The sequence below is a fragment of the Archocentrus centrarchus genome, chromosome 5, assembly GCF_007364275.1.
Source record: "Archocentrus centrarchus isolate MPI-CPG fArcCen1 chromosome 5, fArcCen1, whole genome shotgun sequence".
In the NCBI taxonomy this organism is placed as follows: domain Eukaryota; kingdom Metazoa; phylum Chordata; class Actinopteri; order Cichliformes; family Cichlidae; genus Archocentrus; species Archocentrus centrarchus.
The window spans coordinates 13,708,891-13,725,535 of record NC_044350.1 but is presented as its reverse complement, the minus strand read 5'-3'; the positions used below and the strand labels follow the sequence as shown (position 1 = coordinate 13,725,535).

The 16,645-nt window shown below is 38.2% G+C and overlaps 1 protein-coding gene across 1 annotated transcript in view; it reads right to left on the bottom strand.

Annotated features, from left to right (window-relative positions):
- Window positions 1-1,394: 1,394 nt before the first annotated feature.
- Window positions 1,395-16,645, bottom strand: part of cpne5b (copine Vb) — a 130,836-nt gene continuing 115,585 nt past the window's right edge. The window contains exons 15-20 of the mRNA XM_030729135.1: window positions 15,674-15,855; window positions 15,305-15,432; window positions 13,651-13,753; window positions 4,795-4,852; window positions 3,007-3,080; window positions 1,395-2,351 (exon numbers count right to left, since the gene is read on the bottom strand). Of these exons, the coding sequence (XP_030584995.1) occupies window positions 2,160-2,351; window positions 3,007-3,080; window positions 4,795-4,852; window positions 13,651-13,753; window positions 15,305-15,432; window positions 15,674-15,855 (737 nt within the window). The 3' untranslated portion in view covers window positions 1,395-2,159. The remainder of the gene's footprint in view (window positions 2,352-3,006; window positions 3,081-4,794; window positions 4,853-13,650; window positions 13,754-15,304; window positions 15,433-15,673; window positions 15,856-16,645) is intronic.

Sequence of the window (16,645 nt, the reverse complement as noted above, 5' to 3'; positions counted from 1 at the left end):
TACATTACATTATGAAATAATTTCCAAAACAGTTGGGGCACTAAATCAAAACAGAATGTAATGATTTGTAGCAATATATCAAATACTGAGATAGAATTTTTTTTTAAGGGTCATTTTGGATTCTGTAGTAGTGATATGTTTAAAAAATTTGGGACAGTGGCATGTTTAGGAGCGTAACTATTCTGAAACATGAACAAAGCTGCAATATAAACATTTCATGTTCTGCTTCTGGTGCTGTGACAGTTTAACAGTTCTTAAAACTTTTTTTTTTTTAATTAAGATCATATTTTGTTATCGTTTAAATATGGCATAAGTAATAGTGGAGAACTAGCCCCGGTACTTGCATTCTGTAATGATATGCAAATTAGCTATGAGCTCATCTGCTTGCTAGCCATGTGGAGCTGCGTGGTTAAAGCATGATAGCGTGGTGAAAGCTGCAATGTTTAAAGATTGTTCAGGGGGAAAAAAAATGGGATTACCATAGGCACGATCAGAACTAAATTTGATCCATAGCATTACATTATCATTTCCTTCACCAACACTCGGACCAGTTTGTGGATCTTGATTATAAATTTCCTTCATACTGGGTTTGTGGATTCAGCAGTTTTACTCATCTCATGCAGTAATTCCTTCTGCAGAATTGTGTCTGTTTTTAAATATAGTGCACCTGAGGGGTTGAACTTCATGGTTGTCATACAATATTGGTTGTCATGCTTGTCCCTTTATTACAGAGATTTTTCCAGACATAATATTATGCATGAAAGATAATGAAATCCCCATTTATTATTATTTTTTTATTTCACCAGGGGAAACATTCATAAATTGGGAAACTATTTGTCCATGGAGACTTTGAAAGAAAGAGTGGTGAAAAACAATCGCACCCCAGCTTTCCTTCTGAAAGACTCAGCCTTCACACAACTTATCCATTCTTTTGTTGGCCCTGACCCAACTTTTTCAAGGGTATTGCTGGCATGAAATTCAAAATGAACCCCCCCCCCCAAAAAAAAGAAATCTCATTCTCAACAGATTTTGTACCACTTTCAATGAAATCTATGGTTTACTGAAAATGCTTTCTAAATTACTGCATTCTGCTTTTATAGGCATTTTACACAGCTTCCCAACTTTTTGCAGTTTGTAGTTAATGCACTTCATGTGCAACATCCCCTGTGGTGGAAAAGCCTTAGTATTAAAACTGTTGTATGTAGAACCTACTATGCACCTCTATCCAGCAATACTTTAAATTGATTGAAGTGCCAAAAATATTTCAATTCTACTTTCTTCAACCACAATGAATAGCAGCACTCAGAGTGATTAAGTGGGATCGACCTTGTATCTTCATAATTCTTGTACTTGTGTAGTCAGGTTTCAGGTTGTGCTTTTTGTTCGTGATAACTAAAAATAATTGTTGACCATTTCAAAATGGATACATTTTAATGATATTTAAACAGTCTATCAAAGGTCCATGCCACTCCGAATAACATTTGAGAATAAATACTGGAATATGTGTCTTAAACTCTTATATGACATGCTCTTATAAACATTTACTCAACAAATCTCTGAAGGACAGGAGGTGACACGTCATGGTATGACAAGCCTGATTAATCTTCAAGGTAATAAACTGTAAACGACACTCTTGCAGTTTTTCCTCCTTCATAATGGTTGCATCAGCAGATACAGAAATGATCCCAAATATAAAAACTTGTTCCAGAAGGGAAAAGGTGCCTAAAAATATCACCGTATTAGGCCACACCAGTGACTGACGAGCAAGGTTTAGTTTAAAGTTCACGTGTCCTGATACACTTAGAGAAACAACCACAAACAGGCACAAGTTTTAACCACAACATGATCGTTTTTAACCAACCTGCTGTCATATTTGACATGAAACAGTCACTGCCTCAAAGGCTTTTACCCACGAGTCCTGAAAGGGTTGTAGTCTCTCTTCAAGAGAAACCAAACAGAGGAATAAATTACAGGAAAACAAAAAGTATTACTCCAATAGTCATTGGAGGTACAGCACAAAATTCAACACCCGTTTCATGGTGCCCCTTCTCCCATTTGCACCAAAAAACAAACAAAAACAGGAGGCAGAGAGTTCCCACTGGACTCTGAGAAGCTGCTGCTTAGTGTCAGTCCTCAGTGAAAAGCCAAAGAGGACAGCCTCAGATCTGAGTGTGGTGATGTGTGTGTCCTGGTGGTGTGTATGGAGGTGGCGCCGGGTTGGGTTTGATCCCCCGGCTCTTCATGTAAGAGATGAACTGGTCAGGGATCTCTGCTAGCACATCTTTAGCAAGCCGTGCCATGCTTAACACATGGTTACCTGTCCGGTCCATATAATCTCTGAAAGGAACAAACTGAGGGAAAACAACACACATAAAAATGATTTGATATGACAGTAAATTAATATTTACAGTATGTGGATACAGAATGTGGCAAATTGTATTAGAGAACATTTGGTTTCTGTCTGGCTGACGTAATGCCATCCAGGGTTTTTGGAGTCCTGTTGTGATTCATGGAAATCTCCTAATACTTTTTGACACTGTACACAAGTAGGTTTGTAGAGCAGGGTGGGACAATGAATAGAGAAATCCCTGAGGCTCACGTTTAAGCCCTTATGTTAGTCAACATTTGATTTGCAGGATCCTGCGAGCTTTAGGATGCTCATCCGTCACTAATCCTCTGATATGGTTTCCCTTAGGAGAATGAATGAACCAGAAAAAAAAAAGACATCTTTTCCCACTAGAGTTTGATAAAGTACTCTTAAAGACTTTTTTCCCTTTTAGTCATGATTCATGGGGGTGATGTAATTCAGTGTTGTGTTTGCAATACAATGATGGAAACCATACATATCTTTTTTGTTGTTTCTTTAATGCTTGCCCTCATTTGTGGGTGCTGACAGAAGTTTTTCCGTATACTAAATTCTGTGACCTTGCACCCCGCACTGATTCTGGTCTTAGTGCCTGCAGTGAATACAGTCAAACTTTGTTGCATGGTGTAAAGTGCAGTCACCTGAACTATGTCTCGCTCTGCTAGTTTCCCTCGGGATGAGATCCTGATGTCATCACCATCCAGTTCCACCATAGCTGAAAGACAAGTTTACACACAAGCATGCACACACACAGAGTGTGAAAACGTGTTAAAGACAACTGCCTTTACTACAAAAGGTTGCTACACCAAAGGTTTATCACACATGATAAAAATTCATCCATCCATTTGAGATAGGCTCCAGCCCCCCCAACCCTGAATTGGATAAGCGGAGATGAAAAATATAAAAATCACATTTTTTGTAGTAATAGTAAAAAGATGTCAAGCGGCACAGCTGTAGTTGGTCTTTTTTGCATGTCTAATCAACTAATAAGTCCTTTAATATAGCCTGTGCAATTTAGAATCATCACCATTAAATACTGCAAACCCAGCAATTAACCCCAGCCATTTCTTCTACAATTATGCCTGCATCCACCTCCGCATTCCCTTCTCTACTGAGACAAATGAGTTTGTACAGTAATTTTCTCTCTGGTATGTCTCAGAATTGGTGCCAGAGAGGTTAGGACTAGCTCTTATTGTAACAGACTGTGAGGTGAATTAAAATCTCAATTTGTGGAGCATGACTGATGCATCAGTTGGATGATTTTATTGGCTGATGTAGCCTGTTTCACAGATATAACAGTGTTCCATATAATTTGTTTGTTTTTTTTTACTCCAGAATATAATACAAAAGGTAATTCAGAAATATATGTCATCACATAGTTTGTCCAGCAGAACAACTCTAACTCTGTTGCCTACAGTGCATATAACAGAGTATGTAACACAGCTATGTGTCGTGGTCCTGGGCTGTTGGCCCAGTCTTTTTGGGTTTCCTGTGAAGTTCTGTTGTTTTGCTGGTTGTGTTTCTTAGTTTTTTCCTTACAGTTTAGAGTCTGTTTGTTTTGTATTCTGTTTTTGGTTAAAGTTATTAGTGTTATTCTAGTTTCCCTTTGTTCCTGTCTTCCCCGTGTCTTGTACCTGTGTCTGTCTTTTTGTGTTTAGTTCTCTTCCCGTTGTTTTCTTGTGTTTGGTGTTTAGGTTCCCTCTGTGTGCCAGTCTCCATATGGGTCAAGTCTGCATGTACCATGTTTAGTTACTTCCTGTTTTATTTGGACAGTCTTGTGTTCAGTTTTGCTTCCTCTGTGTTATTAGTTTCATTTGTTTCACCTGTTGTTCCCTGTTGTTTCCACTTTCCCTAATTTCCTTGTGTGTATTTAAGCGTCAGTTTCTCTCAGTTCTTTGTTGTGTCATTGTCTGAGTTTCCCCACCTAGCTGTGTGTTCCTTAGTTTAGTGTTTTCTCCCTTTATCGCCCAGGCTTGTCATTTCATCTTTAGTTAAGCCTTGGTTGAGATTCTGTTATTGTATTTTGAGTTCTTTGTATTTTGTAAATCTCCAGCAATAAAAAGCTGTTCGAGTTAGCTCTGTTCATGCGTCTTGCATTTAGGTCTGTTCTTTGTGGTATGAATGGATGGATGTAGGGATTACGGGTTATGGGACATTTTTGCTCCCAAAAATCTGTTATAGACTTTTAACTAATTTGATATTTTAATATGTTCATCCTTGAATTTGACTAAAATAGATGTTATAAAATATTAGAAAATAACCCCAGAAGTTAAGTGAAGCTTATATATATATATATATATATATATATATATATATATATATTTTTTTTTTTTTTTTTTTTTTTTTTTTTTTTTTTACAGCTTATAGGTGCCTGTGGGATGTTTTATAATTGCAGTCTTTCTGCATTTAAAATTTTAAAGTTAGCATACCGTCAAACTCAGCCTGACCCACTCCAACTATGATGATTGACATAGGAAGCTTGGCACCCTGTAGAAACATAGAAAGGGAACAAGTGAATTTTTTTGTCTCTAAGCAGATGTCATTCACATCTTCACATTTCTTTTCTTTTTTTCCCAAATTGTTCACACAGCTTGTCACCATTACCACTAACCTCTTGTGCCCATTACTGTGACATAATGGCATTATACCAGTTACACGCTCATCTACATGCAGTAGATTGCAGCAGCACAAATGGCCTATATCAACCTTTAACTAGCTAAATGACCTTTAGGTAAGAACAGACTTTGAGAGAGAGTAGGGGGAGACAGAGGCAAGAAGTCAGAAAGGTTTATTAAATGAGATGCTAATGTAAAACAATATGTTTCTTAAACTTATTCCATACATACTGTCGACATTTGATGTTTATGAATCAAATTATCTGTCGTGTAAATGCATCCCAGTTCTTATGCAGGGACTTCAGTCTGCACTGGACCATTAAATACTGGTTATCAGACAGAGGAATGGAGATTATCTAACTGAAAACACTAGTAGTGTCATCTGAAATGCCAGACTAATTATGTCATGCTGTTTTAATAGCTAAAAACAATTGAAAATTAGCTGTTTTCTAGTTTCACACAAATATCAGTTGAAGTTTATGTTGGAATTTGCCACCTGGATGGATGTGGAAAAGAACTATGAAAATATGAAGCTGGCTGAGGCTAAAGGGAAACAGCTGGATGGTTGCATTTATGAGCCAGGAGAAGCGGGAGAGGGAGGAGGTGCCAAGTGAGTCACTACAGCAACCATCCTCATTCACCCACCCAGCCACTCCCAGGCCACAACTGAGGACTCAAGTCACGTGCAGTTGGTCTCGATACTGCGGAAAATATCAGCACAGACTTTAGATGGAAAATAAATGAAAAGAACAGCAAATGATATGGTGCGGCTACATTTCCTAAATTATTTCTCACTGTGCTGTAATTTACACAGTCTGTGTGAGATATTGTCTGTGGGTGTGTTTCTTGTCTACTACAATTAATGTGCACATCATTGCACAAGCTGCAAACTGAGCCACAAAATACAAGTGGAATTTGTGGAACTGTCATTACATTTGCTGGTATTTTGCTCTTTTCATTACTTATAATCTTGAAATCTTTAAAAGTAAACTTCATCCAGCTGAGATATAAACACATGCAGCATGCAGTCCAAAGGTTTGAGGCACTAGGAAATAAACTGCCATTTATTTAGTACTTTTCTCGTTGGCCACTTAATGCGCTTTATACTACATGCCACGTTTAATAAGTCATGCATCATTTTATCTATGCACTTTGACCACAGATTTTGTGGCCAATTTTAGAATCACCAGTTAACTCGCATGTCTTTAGACTAATGAGTAAACCAAAGCAATCGAGAGAGTCCCAGGTAGAAAATATAAACTGTACAAAAAAAAAGGCTGCAGACAACCGGGAACTTTGAACCTAGAACCTCACTGCTGTGAGGTGACAGTTTATCCACTGCACCACCGTCTTGCTCTAGCATGACATCCTATTGGCCTCAAATTTATTCCACAATATTTTTTTTTTTAATTTACTGCCCTTTTCATGACATTAAGTATTCATGACCATTGTTTTGAAATGATTTAGTTTTAATTTGTTGCAAAACATTTCAACAGTAGATATATATAACAGTAGACATTCCCCTGGAATAATACGTGTTTTCATAAAATGAGTGCCAATCAAGCAGATGCTTTATATAACTAAAAGTGTAGAAATAAATAGCAGACAAATTAATATTCCAATCGATGTACTTCATGTGTTAATGTCTAGAAGGGTCCTCTACACAGGAATGACCCCATAAATGCTCAATGCAAAAGCTTCTGTTATGTCTAATAAAGTTTTCTGGAGTCACGTATTTTCACAAAGCAGTCACATCAAGAGGGTTAAACTTTCTGGCACAAGACAAATGTACTGTGGCAAATCAGGCAACCTCTTATTCCCACAGGGATGAGAGCAGTTTGTGTCCTCAGTACTTCAGCCACATCACATCAACGCGATTATCAGTGTTCAACACGACTCCTGTCAGTGCCTGTCCTCCCACTCACACTCGCAGATATCTGCGAGTGTGTGCGCCACCAGAGACATGCACACACATCTGAACATCAAATGCCACTAAAAATAACCTGGCAATCCACCATGCCCCACTTTCGCAGTCCTCCTGTCACCCTGTTTTGCAGCAGAGATCCAGTCTAATGAGACAACAAAACAAAGTGTCAGTCAAAACTTGTAACTTCACTTTGTGTGTGCTTCTTAAATCCAAATGCCAGGCATGTGCATGCTTTGATGAGTGTATGCTCATGCAATTACACATATGAACATAAAAGAGCTTCATGGATATATGTTTGGAATAATAAATGATCTTATTTAGTGGTCAATTATGTTACTTGACTGTATCACAGTGGCTGCCTCAGACGTCAGCTCAGAGGAAATCTTAGGGCAGCAGAAGCGCAGAGTGAGGACTTAAAAATAAAGCAATCATCAGAGAGTGCAGACATTACCTCTGAATTATCAGAGTATATTCTGTATTCAAAACTAGATCAGCCAATTACTAAACAAAACACCTTGAAAGATTGAATTGAGAAGGATGTGGTTAAATGTAATCAGATCTTCCCCAAAACTATTCTTTATATTTCAAGTGTACTGATCTCAATAAAGCAACCCCATCATGGTGACTGTGACTGGAAGACACTACATTTGCAAACGTACCTACATTATGGGGAACTTCTGCCACAAAACATGTAGGTCAGGCCTATAGCTCATTTTTATCCCCATCACTAACCATTAAGTGTATTTATTTCTTATTACTACTATTAATACTACTACTACTAGCAGGAGAAATTCTTCAAATTCTTCATTCCATATTTAGTGGTAACTTTAAGAAAATTAAAAAAAGAAAGTTATGCTACTTTCAGGCGACGTATGTTTCATGTGTCATAAGCAAGAGAACGTAGCATCGCATTCACAGGAGGATGATGAATGTGCATATCAAAAGGGATTCATAATAAAAAATTTTAATCAGTGTATACAGTAGCATCAAGCCAATTAAACTTCTGGGATATTGTTCTGGTCAGTTAAGTAGCAGAGGGGGTTGTTAATCAGTTTAAGCTGCTTTGGTGTTAATGAAATTAACAGATGTAACAATGACACAACCCCCAAAACATGAATGATTTTACAGGTGCAGGCCACTGATATTTTCCCTCCTCATCTGATTAATATGTCCTCTGATTCAAATGGCATTATCAGTCATTTCTTCCCATATGAGTGTTTCCAAAGTGAGAATTCCTACATGCATCTTTGCCTCTCATACCAGCATGTAGTTATTGGTCATAAACTATCAAAACAACCTGAGGTTGTTTTTTTTAAGGACAGGCTCTTTCTGACAGTTTTTAGCTCTGCTGTCGTCAAAGACAACAATCAGCAGGGCTGAGCTGATACCGAGCCATCTGTCGTCCATCGTCTGTTAACTTTTTGCTAAATTCACTACTCCTTGGCCATTTCTATTTGAAATATTCTAAAACGTGGCACAAATACTCTTTGGGTAAGACTCTACAAATTAGGAGAGACAGATTTTCAATTTTTTGACAGCGTAATGAATAATTTTATATTACAATTTTGCTCTTATCATGTTGCAAAAGTATGCTCAGAAAAGTAAAACTTCCTCGCATACAGTTACCTAAGCGAAGTTTATGCCGAGTGATTTGCAGGGATCACGCTCAGATGAACAATGCTGCTAAATGGTGTCTTTACCAGTTGGCCTAATCTCTGGCTGTCTTTCAGTACAGTGCAAACTTTGAGGTGTCGGGTGTCAGCAGGATTATGTTTTTAGAAGTTTTGGAAGGGCTCACAAAAATGAAAATAATGAGCAAAAAGTAGTTAAAAGCTGTTTTACAGATGTATGACAAGCTCTAAGTCATGACGTAGACATCACTATTTTTTAGACAGGATTGTTAAAGATGAAAAAGTGGCAGATTTGGATACTTTAAATACTGTCAAAGACATCATCATTAGCCAAATGTGATTTCCCCAATACTAATGACAGCAGACTGCATTCACCGCTCCAACAATAAAATCTGAACCACGAAACTACAACAGATGTACTCATCTGTTTAAATAAATGACAGCTTTAAAGGAGAAAAGTGAGCCTTTTGTTGCATAAAGAAGTGTAGAAATAAGTCATTTGTCGTCATTCCACATTCGCATCATTTCACATTGATACTAAATGCACAAAGTAAAACTAAAACAGATGATGCTGTTTCAATTTCTTTTTTTTCTTTTTTTAAGGCAAAGGTCAAGAGACAAGTTTGTTTGCTGGGACACAGATTTTCAGTTTTTGACTTTTTTGATTTTTTTTTAATGAATTTTCAAAATTTTTGAGAAATACTGTACATTGATGTTTACCTTTAATCCCTTATTCCTAGGCCAACTCTATTGAAACTTGGTATGAATATTTAATGTGCAAATGTTGCAAATTGCTGGAGACAAATGTTCTATTTTCAAATTTTCTTTTTTTCCTTTTTTTTTAAACAAATTTCTTGAAATTTTGTAGATAAACAATATGTTCTTGTTCAACTTCAGTGTCTCCCTTATTTATTGGCTGAATCTTTTTGCTGCAAGTATTAATTAGGCAAATCTTTACAAAATGCTGCAGATAAATTTCTGATTTTTGACATTTAGTTTTACAAATTTTACAAATTTTCAAAAAATTCTGTACATTGGTGTTTAACATCAATTGTCTTCATGATTTTTTAGCAAATTATTCTGAAACTTTTTACAAATTTTTGAAATCTGTAAAGTATCAGCTCAGTCATGGTTGACCTACACCCATATTAGTTTCCATTCCAATTCCAATTACATATCTTACAAGAAAACATTCGACAGAGGAGCTCTAGGTCTCTTGATTTCAGTAGTTCTGCATTTGGCTAGGGTCAGTGTGACTACTGGTATAATGAGGCAATGTCTGGAACCTACAGAGGTTGAACAAGTAGTCGAGCTCCTTCAGGATGGCACATCAATACTTGCCATTACCAGAAGGATTGCTGTGTATTCCAGCACGGAGAAGATGGAGAAGATTCCAGGAGACAGGAAGTTACTCTAGGAGAGCTGGACAGGGCCATAGAAGGTCCTTACACCCCACGCTTTTGTGCAAGGAGGAACAGGATGAACACTGCCAGAGCTCTACAAAATAACCTCCAGCAGGCCACTGGTGGGAATTTCTCTCACCAAACATCCTCTAGTGGCCCCTGCACTCACTGCCTGGCATTGTGGAGCCTGATTGGCATTTGTCATAGAATACCAGAATTGGCAGGTCCACCACTGGCACCCTGTGCTTTTCACAGATGAGAGGCAGCAACAGCACCCTGACTGCAATTAGGTACTGGGATGAAATCCTCAAACCCACTGTCAGTCTATGCTGGTGCGGTGGGTCCTGGGTTCTTTTTGGTGTATGACAATTCCCAGCATCTTGTAGTGAGAGTATACAGGCATCCTGGAGGACGAAGGAATTAATACCATTGACTGGCCCCCACACTCACCTGAAATAAATCCAATAGAACACCTCTGGGACATTACGTTTCAGTCTATCTGACATTGCCAGCTTTCACCTCAGACTGTCCAGGAGTTCAGTGATGCCCTGGTCCAGATCTGGAAGTAGATCCCCCAGGACCCCAGCCGTCATCTAATTAGGAGCATGCCACGGTGTTGCTAGGCATGCATACAAGCACGTGAAGGCCAAACAAACTACAGAGTACTATTTTGAGTTGATGCGATGAAATTTCACCTTGATTTTGAAAGTGTCATTAAATTCATCCCTCTGTAAGTTGATAATGTTCATTTCCATCAAACAATCTGTATAGATATGCAGCATGATTTTTTCCCCATTGAGATCTGATGTGTTTTCAAGGTGTTCCTTTAATTAATTTATTTTTTTGAACAGTGTATATACGCTACAGTAATTATAGTAAGATAATTATTTGTTTAAGATTCCCTTAATTACAGAGAAAAGAGGTAGATTGAAAAAAAAGACCCATTTGTTCAAAAGTGACTGAATTCTGAGTAATAAATCTGACCATCATTGTAAACAGCAATTGTGTGATGTAAGATTATAGATTTACAGGTGTAGTGAGAAAAATTTAAGGTTTGGAATATAACACACAGCTGTTTATTATGCAGATCATGACATACTCTTACTAATAGGGTTATGACATATTCAACAACTGTTACTACCAGAATTTGAATTCTTTAAGTATCATCGGAAAAAGCAATGGACAGTGTTAATAACCTTACTGGTTATACTATAAATAAAGATACAGCAGTCACTCAAATTATGTCCTTAAATTTAGGAAGGATAATTAACTTAAGAAGTGCACCCATATCTACATAACTTCAGTTTTCTTTCAAGAGTGCCTATTTCTCTGCACCAAAAATTTGATTTCACATCAACAAGCATCCCATTTCCCAACAGTGCAAAACGAATGGAGGTTAAATGGTTGTGAAGTGAAGTGCTTTTGCTGGGTCCCTACACTGATAAGAGACAAAGCACAAAGCACAAAGCACCGACAGATAACAAGTAGAAGATGAGAAAGGAAGGAAATCAAAGGCAGCAGAGGATTTATTTTTTCTATAGTCTGAATGAGGTGACAGAAGTATGGAGGGTGCAGATGAAGACAAAGAGTTTTAGATCTCTGAGTGGGAAAAAGATGGAGCAAGACAGTAGGTCTTTGTATGTGTGAGCGAGGGAGTCTCATGATTCCACAGAGGTAAAGGAAATGAGGCAGCAGAGCAACCCAAGTCATGAGTAGAGGAGGGGGCTGCTGCGTGATTGACAGGTGGATTTCTTTAATGTAGCAGAATCAGTTGTGACTGATAAACCCATATGATAAGCCACATGTCCACAAGTCCACATGTTAACCAAACATACTGCAAACATCACACTCCAGTACATATGTACAGATATAAGCTCACTTCCTCTCACTCTGTTTCTTAGGTCTTTCTTGACATGTGAAAATGTAGGAGAAAGTCTTATATAACCTCTGCACATGTGTCCTCCCTCGCCCAGGATCCATGGAGGGTAAAAAGGCAAGCAGCAGAAGTGGCAAGCATCAGTAGATCAGAAGAGGTGGAGGTAGTGTGATAGAGCAGCAGGCAAGATCTTAAAAGGAAGGTGTGGCTGTTCTAATGTTTTGACTAACAGTCGCAAATTCCCTTTAAATCCAGTCTGCTGGGTGTTCTGTGCCTGTGACAGGCTGAGGAGGAGTGGAAAAAAGAAGAAGAGACTGAGGAAAAGGAAAAGGGGAGAACAGCAGCCACCTACTGTTTAAAGCTGGGGAAAGAAAAGGGTGAGGACAAGTTTTGGGGAGAAAGCTCTGAGGAATAATACACAATGCTGTGTTGCTTTATTTACTGAGGCAGTATAAATCAGCTACTTTCAGCTGCTGTCAAATTCACAAGGGGCTGCCACAGCGGGTACCTCCGCATATTTGATTTGGCAGATTTTTATGCTGGATGCCCTTGCTGATGCAACATCTTCTTTTCAAATCTCATATTTATTAATAGTCCATAGGAAGGGAATACCTTATGGTACTGCAATTAAATGTATCGTTCATGATAATACAACAAAGAACGTCTCTAGACATGTAATTACAGAACAAAAATGTGAGTTACTTAAAGCTGATATTCCAGTCATTTTGCTTTACATACTGCAGAAGAGCTTTATGAAGAGCATTATGAAATCAGAGTGTTTGTCTATGGACTGAAGAGACAACCACAAAGAAAAAGAAATTCAGGCTACATATTTTTGACTAAGGGCATGGTAGAGCTGATCGGAGACATGTTTTTATAAGTGCTAAAAAGATCAACTGAATAAATGCCGCTGACACTTGGTCAGACACAATAAGATACTGAGCAACAGAGCTATGTGCAGTGTTCTCATTCAGTAGACTTGGGAAATTGTTTGGTATTTTGCAACAAATGATGTTTGGCTTTTTAGCTGATGACTGATACCTTTCACAAAAAGTTAGCACCAAAAGTTGATTAGCTCGTTGTAGCTTGAAGACAGGAAACAGTTTGCAGGGCTCTCTTGCTGTAATCTTGAGTTTGCCAGGCACACTTAACCACATAATTCTCCCTGAAATCAACTCAAGTTTAAAAAAAAACAAAAAAAACATTTTGCACTTTGGTCTTAACTGCTACAAGATTGTACGAAGACAAACATGTTTCAGCTGCTAGTGCTGGCCTTCCTGATCTTAGCACCGATAGAAATGAGCTGTTGGCAATTCAAGAAATTATTTCTTCACTAAATCTGTATGCTCTGTTCCATTCCATGTTCCCCTCTGCCCACACAAATATATAAATGCACAGTTATGGTGAAACAGGGAGCAGAGGACAGAAGCACTAGTGCTAGTACTGTTACTGACAGCAGAAAACAGTGAATACTCTAATTGCTGAAATGAAAGAATTGCACACTGCCCCTCTAAGCATAGGGCATAGGAAATACTGAGTATGGTGATAAATGACTGTTACACATACTAGTAGGTAGAGCACAGATTTTGGATAAATCACCTTCTGTTTGTAGTTGAGCACAGGAATATGACAGTGTTTTGAATGTTCTTAAATGACAAATTATTACTTAAATAATGGCGTTTAGCCTACATCTTGAGTGAAAGTCTTTCCTACACAGCATCACTGAGTTGAAAGGTGACCTGATTAATGCCAAAACAATGGCATTTTGGGTGGGTGAATCTAGCCTTTTATAGTCCAGGAAATATTATGTCTCCCCCACTTTCCCATTCTTACGTTTACAATCGCCTCTTTGGTCTGGGCCATGTCTGAAATGACACCGTCTGTGATGATGAGGAGCACAAAATACTGAGAGCCGTCCTGCACTGCCGCCGCATATCTGCATACACAGACAGAAGCAATGATTACAGGATGCCGTGTTATCTGTTTTAATACAGAAGCAAATTTGACTTCAAGACTTATTAATGAATTTATCTAAACATCTATGAGGGAAAAAACTGATGACAGTGGATGTATTATCAAGCACTCACTACATGAAAATTCAATAAAAGATGTTCTTCGTCATTGTTGTATTTCAGATAACACTCAATTAAATACCCCATGAGAACACAGTGATTAATTAGATCAAACTGATTTAAAACAAAGCCTTCTTTCACCATTTGATTAATTTCTTTGTTAAACATCTCTTTATATATGAGCTCACTTATTCAAATGCTAAATACCAACTGGCTGTGCCTTCCTAACAGCAATGGCTGAGGGCCACAGTTTAAAAAAGTGTGACACCTTTTTATCAGAGTTACATTTTTAATTAGAGCATCGGTGTAATCAGATGGATAATTGTTTGGATATGGCTCAAGGAATGTAACAGTGGAGGAGGGAAAATGACAGAGAATTCTGTCAGTTATAGGTCAATATGTGACTTGGCCTGTTGGTCATTTATTTCACTGGCTATACTGTATGTGTGCGCTTTCAACTGCTGTGAGCCAATCAGGATTCGTATTGAAGCACATCACATGCTGTTTATTATGAAGCAGAAGGTCAGAAAAGCACAGACAGAGAAGTCAGGAGGTAGACCAGTTCATCTACTAATCGGAAGGATGATGGTTCAATTCCTGGCTGCTCCAGTCTGCGTGCCAAAGCATCCTTAGGCACAAGTGTTAATGTGTTTGAAATGTGATAAAAGTGTTAGATAAAAGTGTGTGTGTGTGTGTGTGTGTGTGTGTTTGTGTGTGTGTGTGTGTGTGTGTGTGTGTGTGTGTGTGTGTGTGTGTGTGTGTGTGTGTGTGTGTGTGTGTGTGTGTGAGGCATGTTACATAAAGCACACTGAGTGCCCAAATAGCGTAGAAAAGTGCTGTGTAAGAATAAGGCCAAATAAGACCAGTAGTCAAAAATGTTAAAGTTGTTTTGCTTTATTTGTTTTAACTCAATGTAATAAAGAACAGATAATCTCGCTATGTATGCCAATAATTTCCACAACAGCTGATTCTATCTGAGACACCCAGAAGACTTTTACACAGTCTGTTGGTCTCTTTGCATATAAATTGTTTTAAAAATAAATTTCTCAGTTAATCTATCTGAGTTGTAGAGTTTTTATTACTGTGTTTTTAGCATTAGAGTATAAATAATGTATAAATCATATTAACAGAACTAGAAGCACAAAAAGTTGCCACAAGAAGAAATCCACAGGGATGAAACAAAAATGACTGCTATTAAAAAAAGAGAGGATCATAAATAGAGAATCTGAAATGGAACTTTGAATTTGTATGTAAAAACTCATTTTTATCTCCACTTTTCTTTTCGCAAACATTTAACTTACATGGAAAGCCCCAAAATGTGTCTCTACAATTTTTTAAAATGAACAAAACAGCATCTGTTGCGTTTTTGTCCATTCGTTTGTTTGGCTGTTCACCAGCTTGCATGGATCTCTCACCTGGCAACATGGTTCACCACAGGAGCAAAGTTAGTTGGCCCATACAGCTGCACTGTTTTCAGACTCTGATGGTATGCCTCTAAGATGCCTTCAATACCATTGCAGTACGGATTTTCAATATTTCCATTCTGAAAAGCATAAAAAGGGTCAAAACTGAAGCAAGATCTTTATCCAAGTTCACTACTAAGATTAAATTATTCATTATTAGTATGTAAAGCTCAAAATCCATAAAGTAGAATAAACACAAAAAATATTTACAGCATTTGTTTTCAAAGTGGGAAACTATTAGGCTAAAATTGCTAAATCAAAACATTTCTTTTAAAATCAGCTGAAGTCAGTCAAAAGTAGTATGAGGTGATGAAGATTCACCAGTGGGAACTCGTGTGACACCCGCCAATCGGGCGGCAGTTTGGCACCAAAGCCTAGAGCGGGGAACATCTTGTCACTGTCATAGTCCTGAATGATCTCCCCAACAGCTTTCAAGGCCATGGCGTAAGCATTCAGCTGGTAGGGGTTCATGTAGTGCAGTGAAGTGGACTGGGAGGGGTTACCTGTTGACAAATGAATCATAAGCTCATATTGGTGCATAAGCTACAGTGCCTTGCGAAAGTATTCAGCCCCCTTGAACTTTTCAACCTTTTGCCACATTTCAGGCTTCAAACAAAGGTATAAAATTTTAATTTTTTGTGAAGAATCAACAACACGTGGGACACAATTGTGAAGTGGAATGAAATTTATTGGATGTGTCAAACTTTTTTAACAAATAAAAAACTGAAAAGTGGGGCGTGCAATATTATTCGGCCCCCTTGCGTTAATACTTTGTAGCGCCACCTTTTGCTGCAATTACAGCTGCAAGTCACTTGGGGTATGTCTCTATCAGTTTTGCACATCGAGAGACTGAAATTCTTGCCCATTCTTCCTTGCAAAACAGCTCAAGCTCAGTGAGGTTGGATGGAGAGCATTTGTGAACAGCAGTCTTCAGCTCTTTCCACAGATTCTCAATTAGATTCAGGTCTGGACTTTGACTTGGCCATTCCAACACCTGGATACGTTTATTTATGAACCATTCCATTGTAGATTTGGCTTTATGTTTTGGATCATTGTCTTGTTGGAAGATAAATCTCTGTCCCAGTCTCAGGTCTCTTGCAGACTCCAACAGGTTTTCTTCCAGAATGGTCCTGTATTTGGCCCCATCCATCTTCCCATCAATTTTGACCACCTTCCCTGTACCTGCTGACGAAAAGCAGGCCCAAACCATGATGCTGCCACCACCATATTTGACAGTGGGGATGGTGTGTTCAGGGTGATGAGCTGTGTTGCTTTTACGCCAAACATATCGTT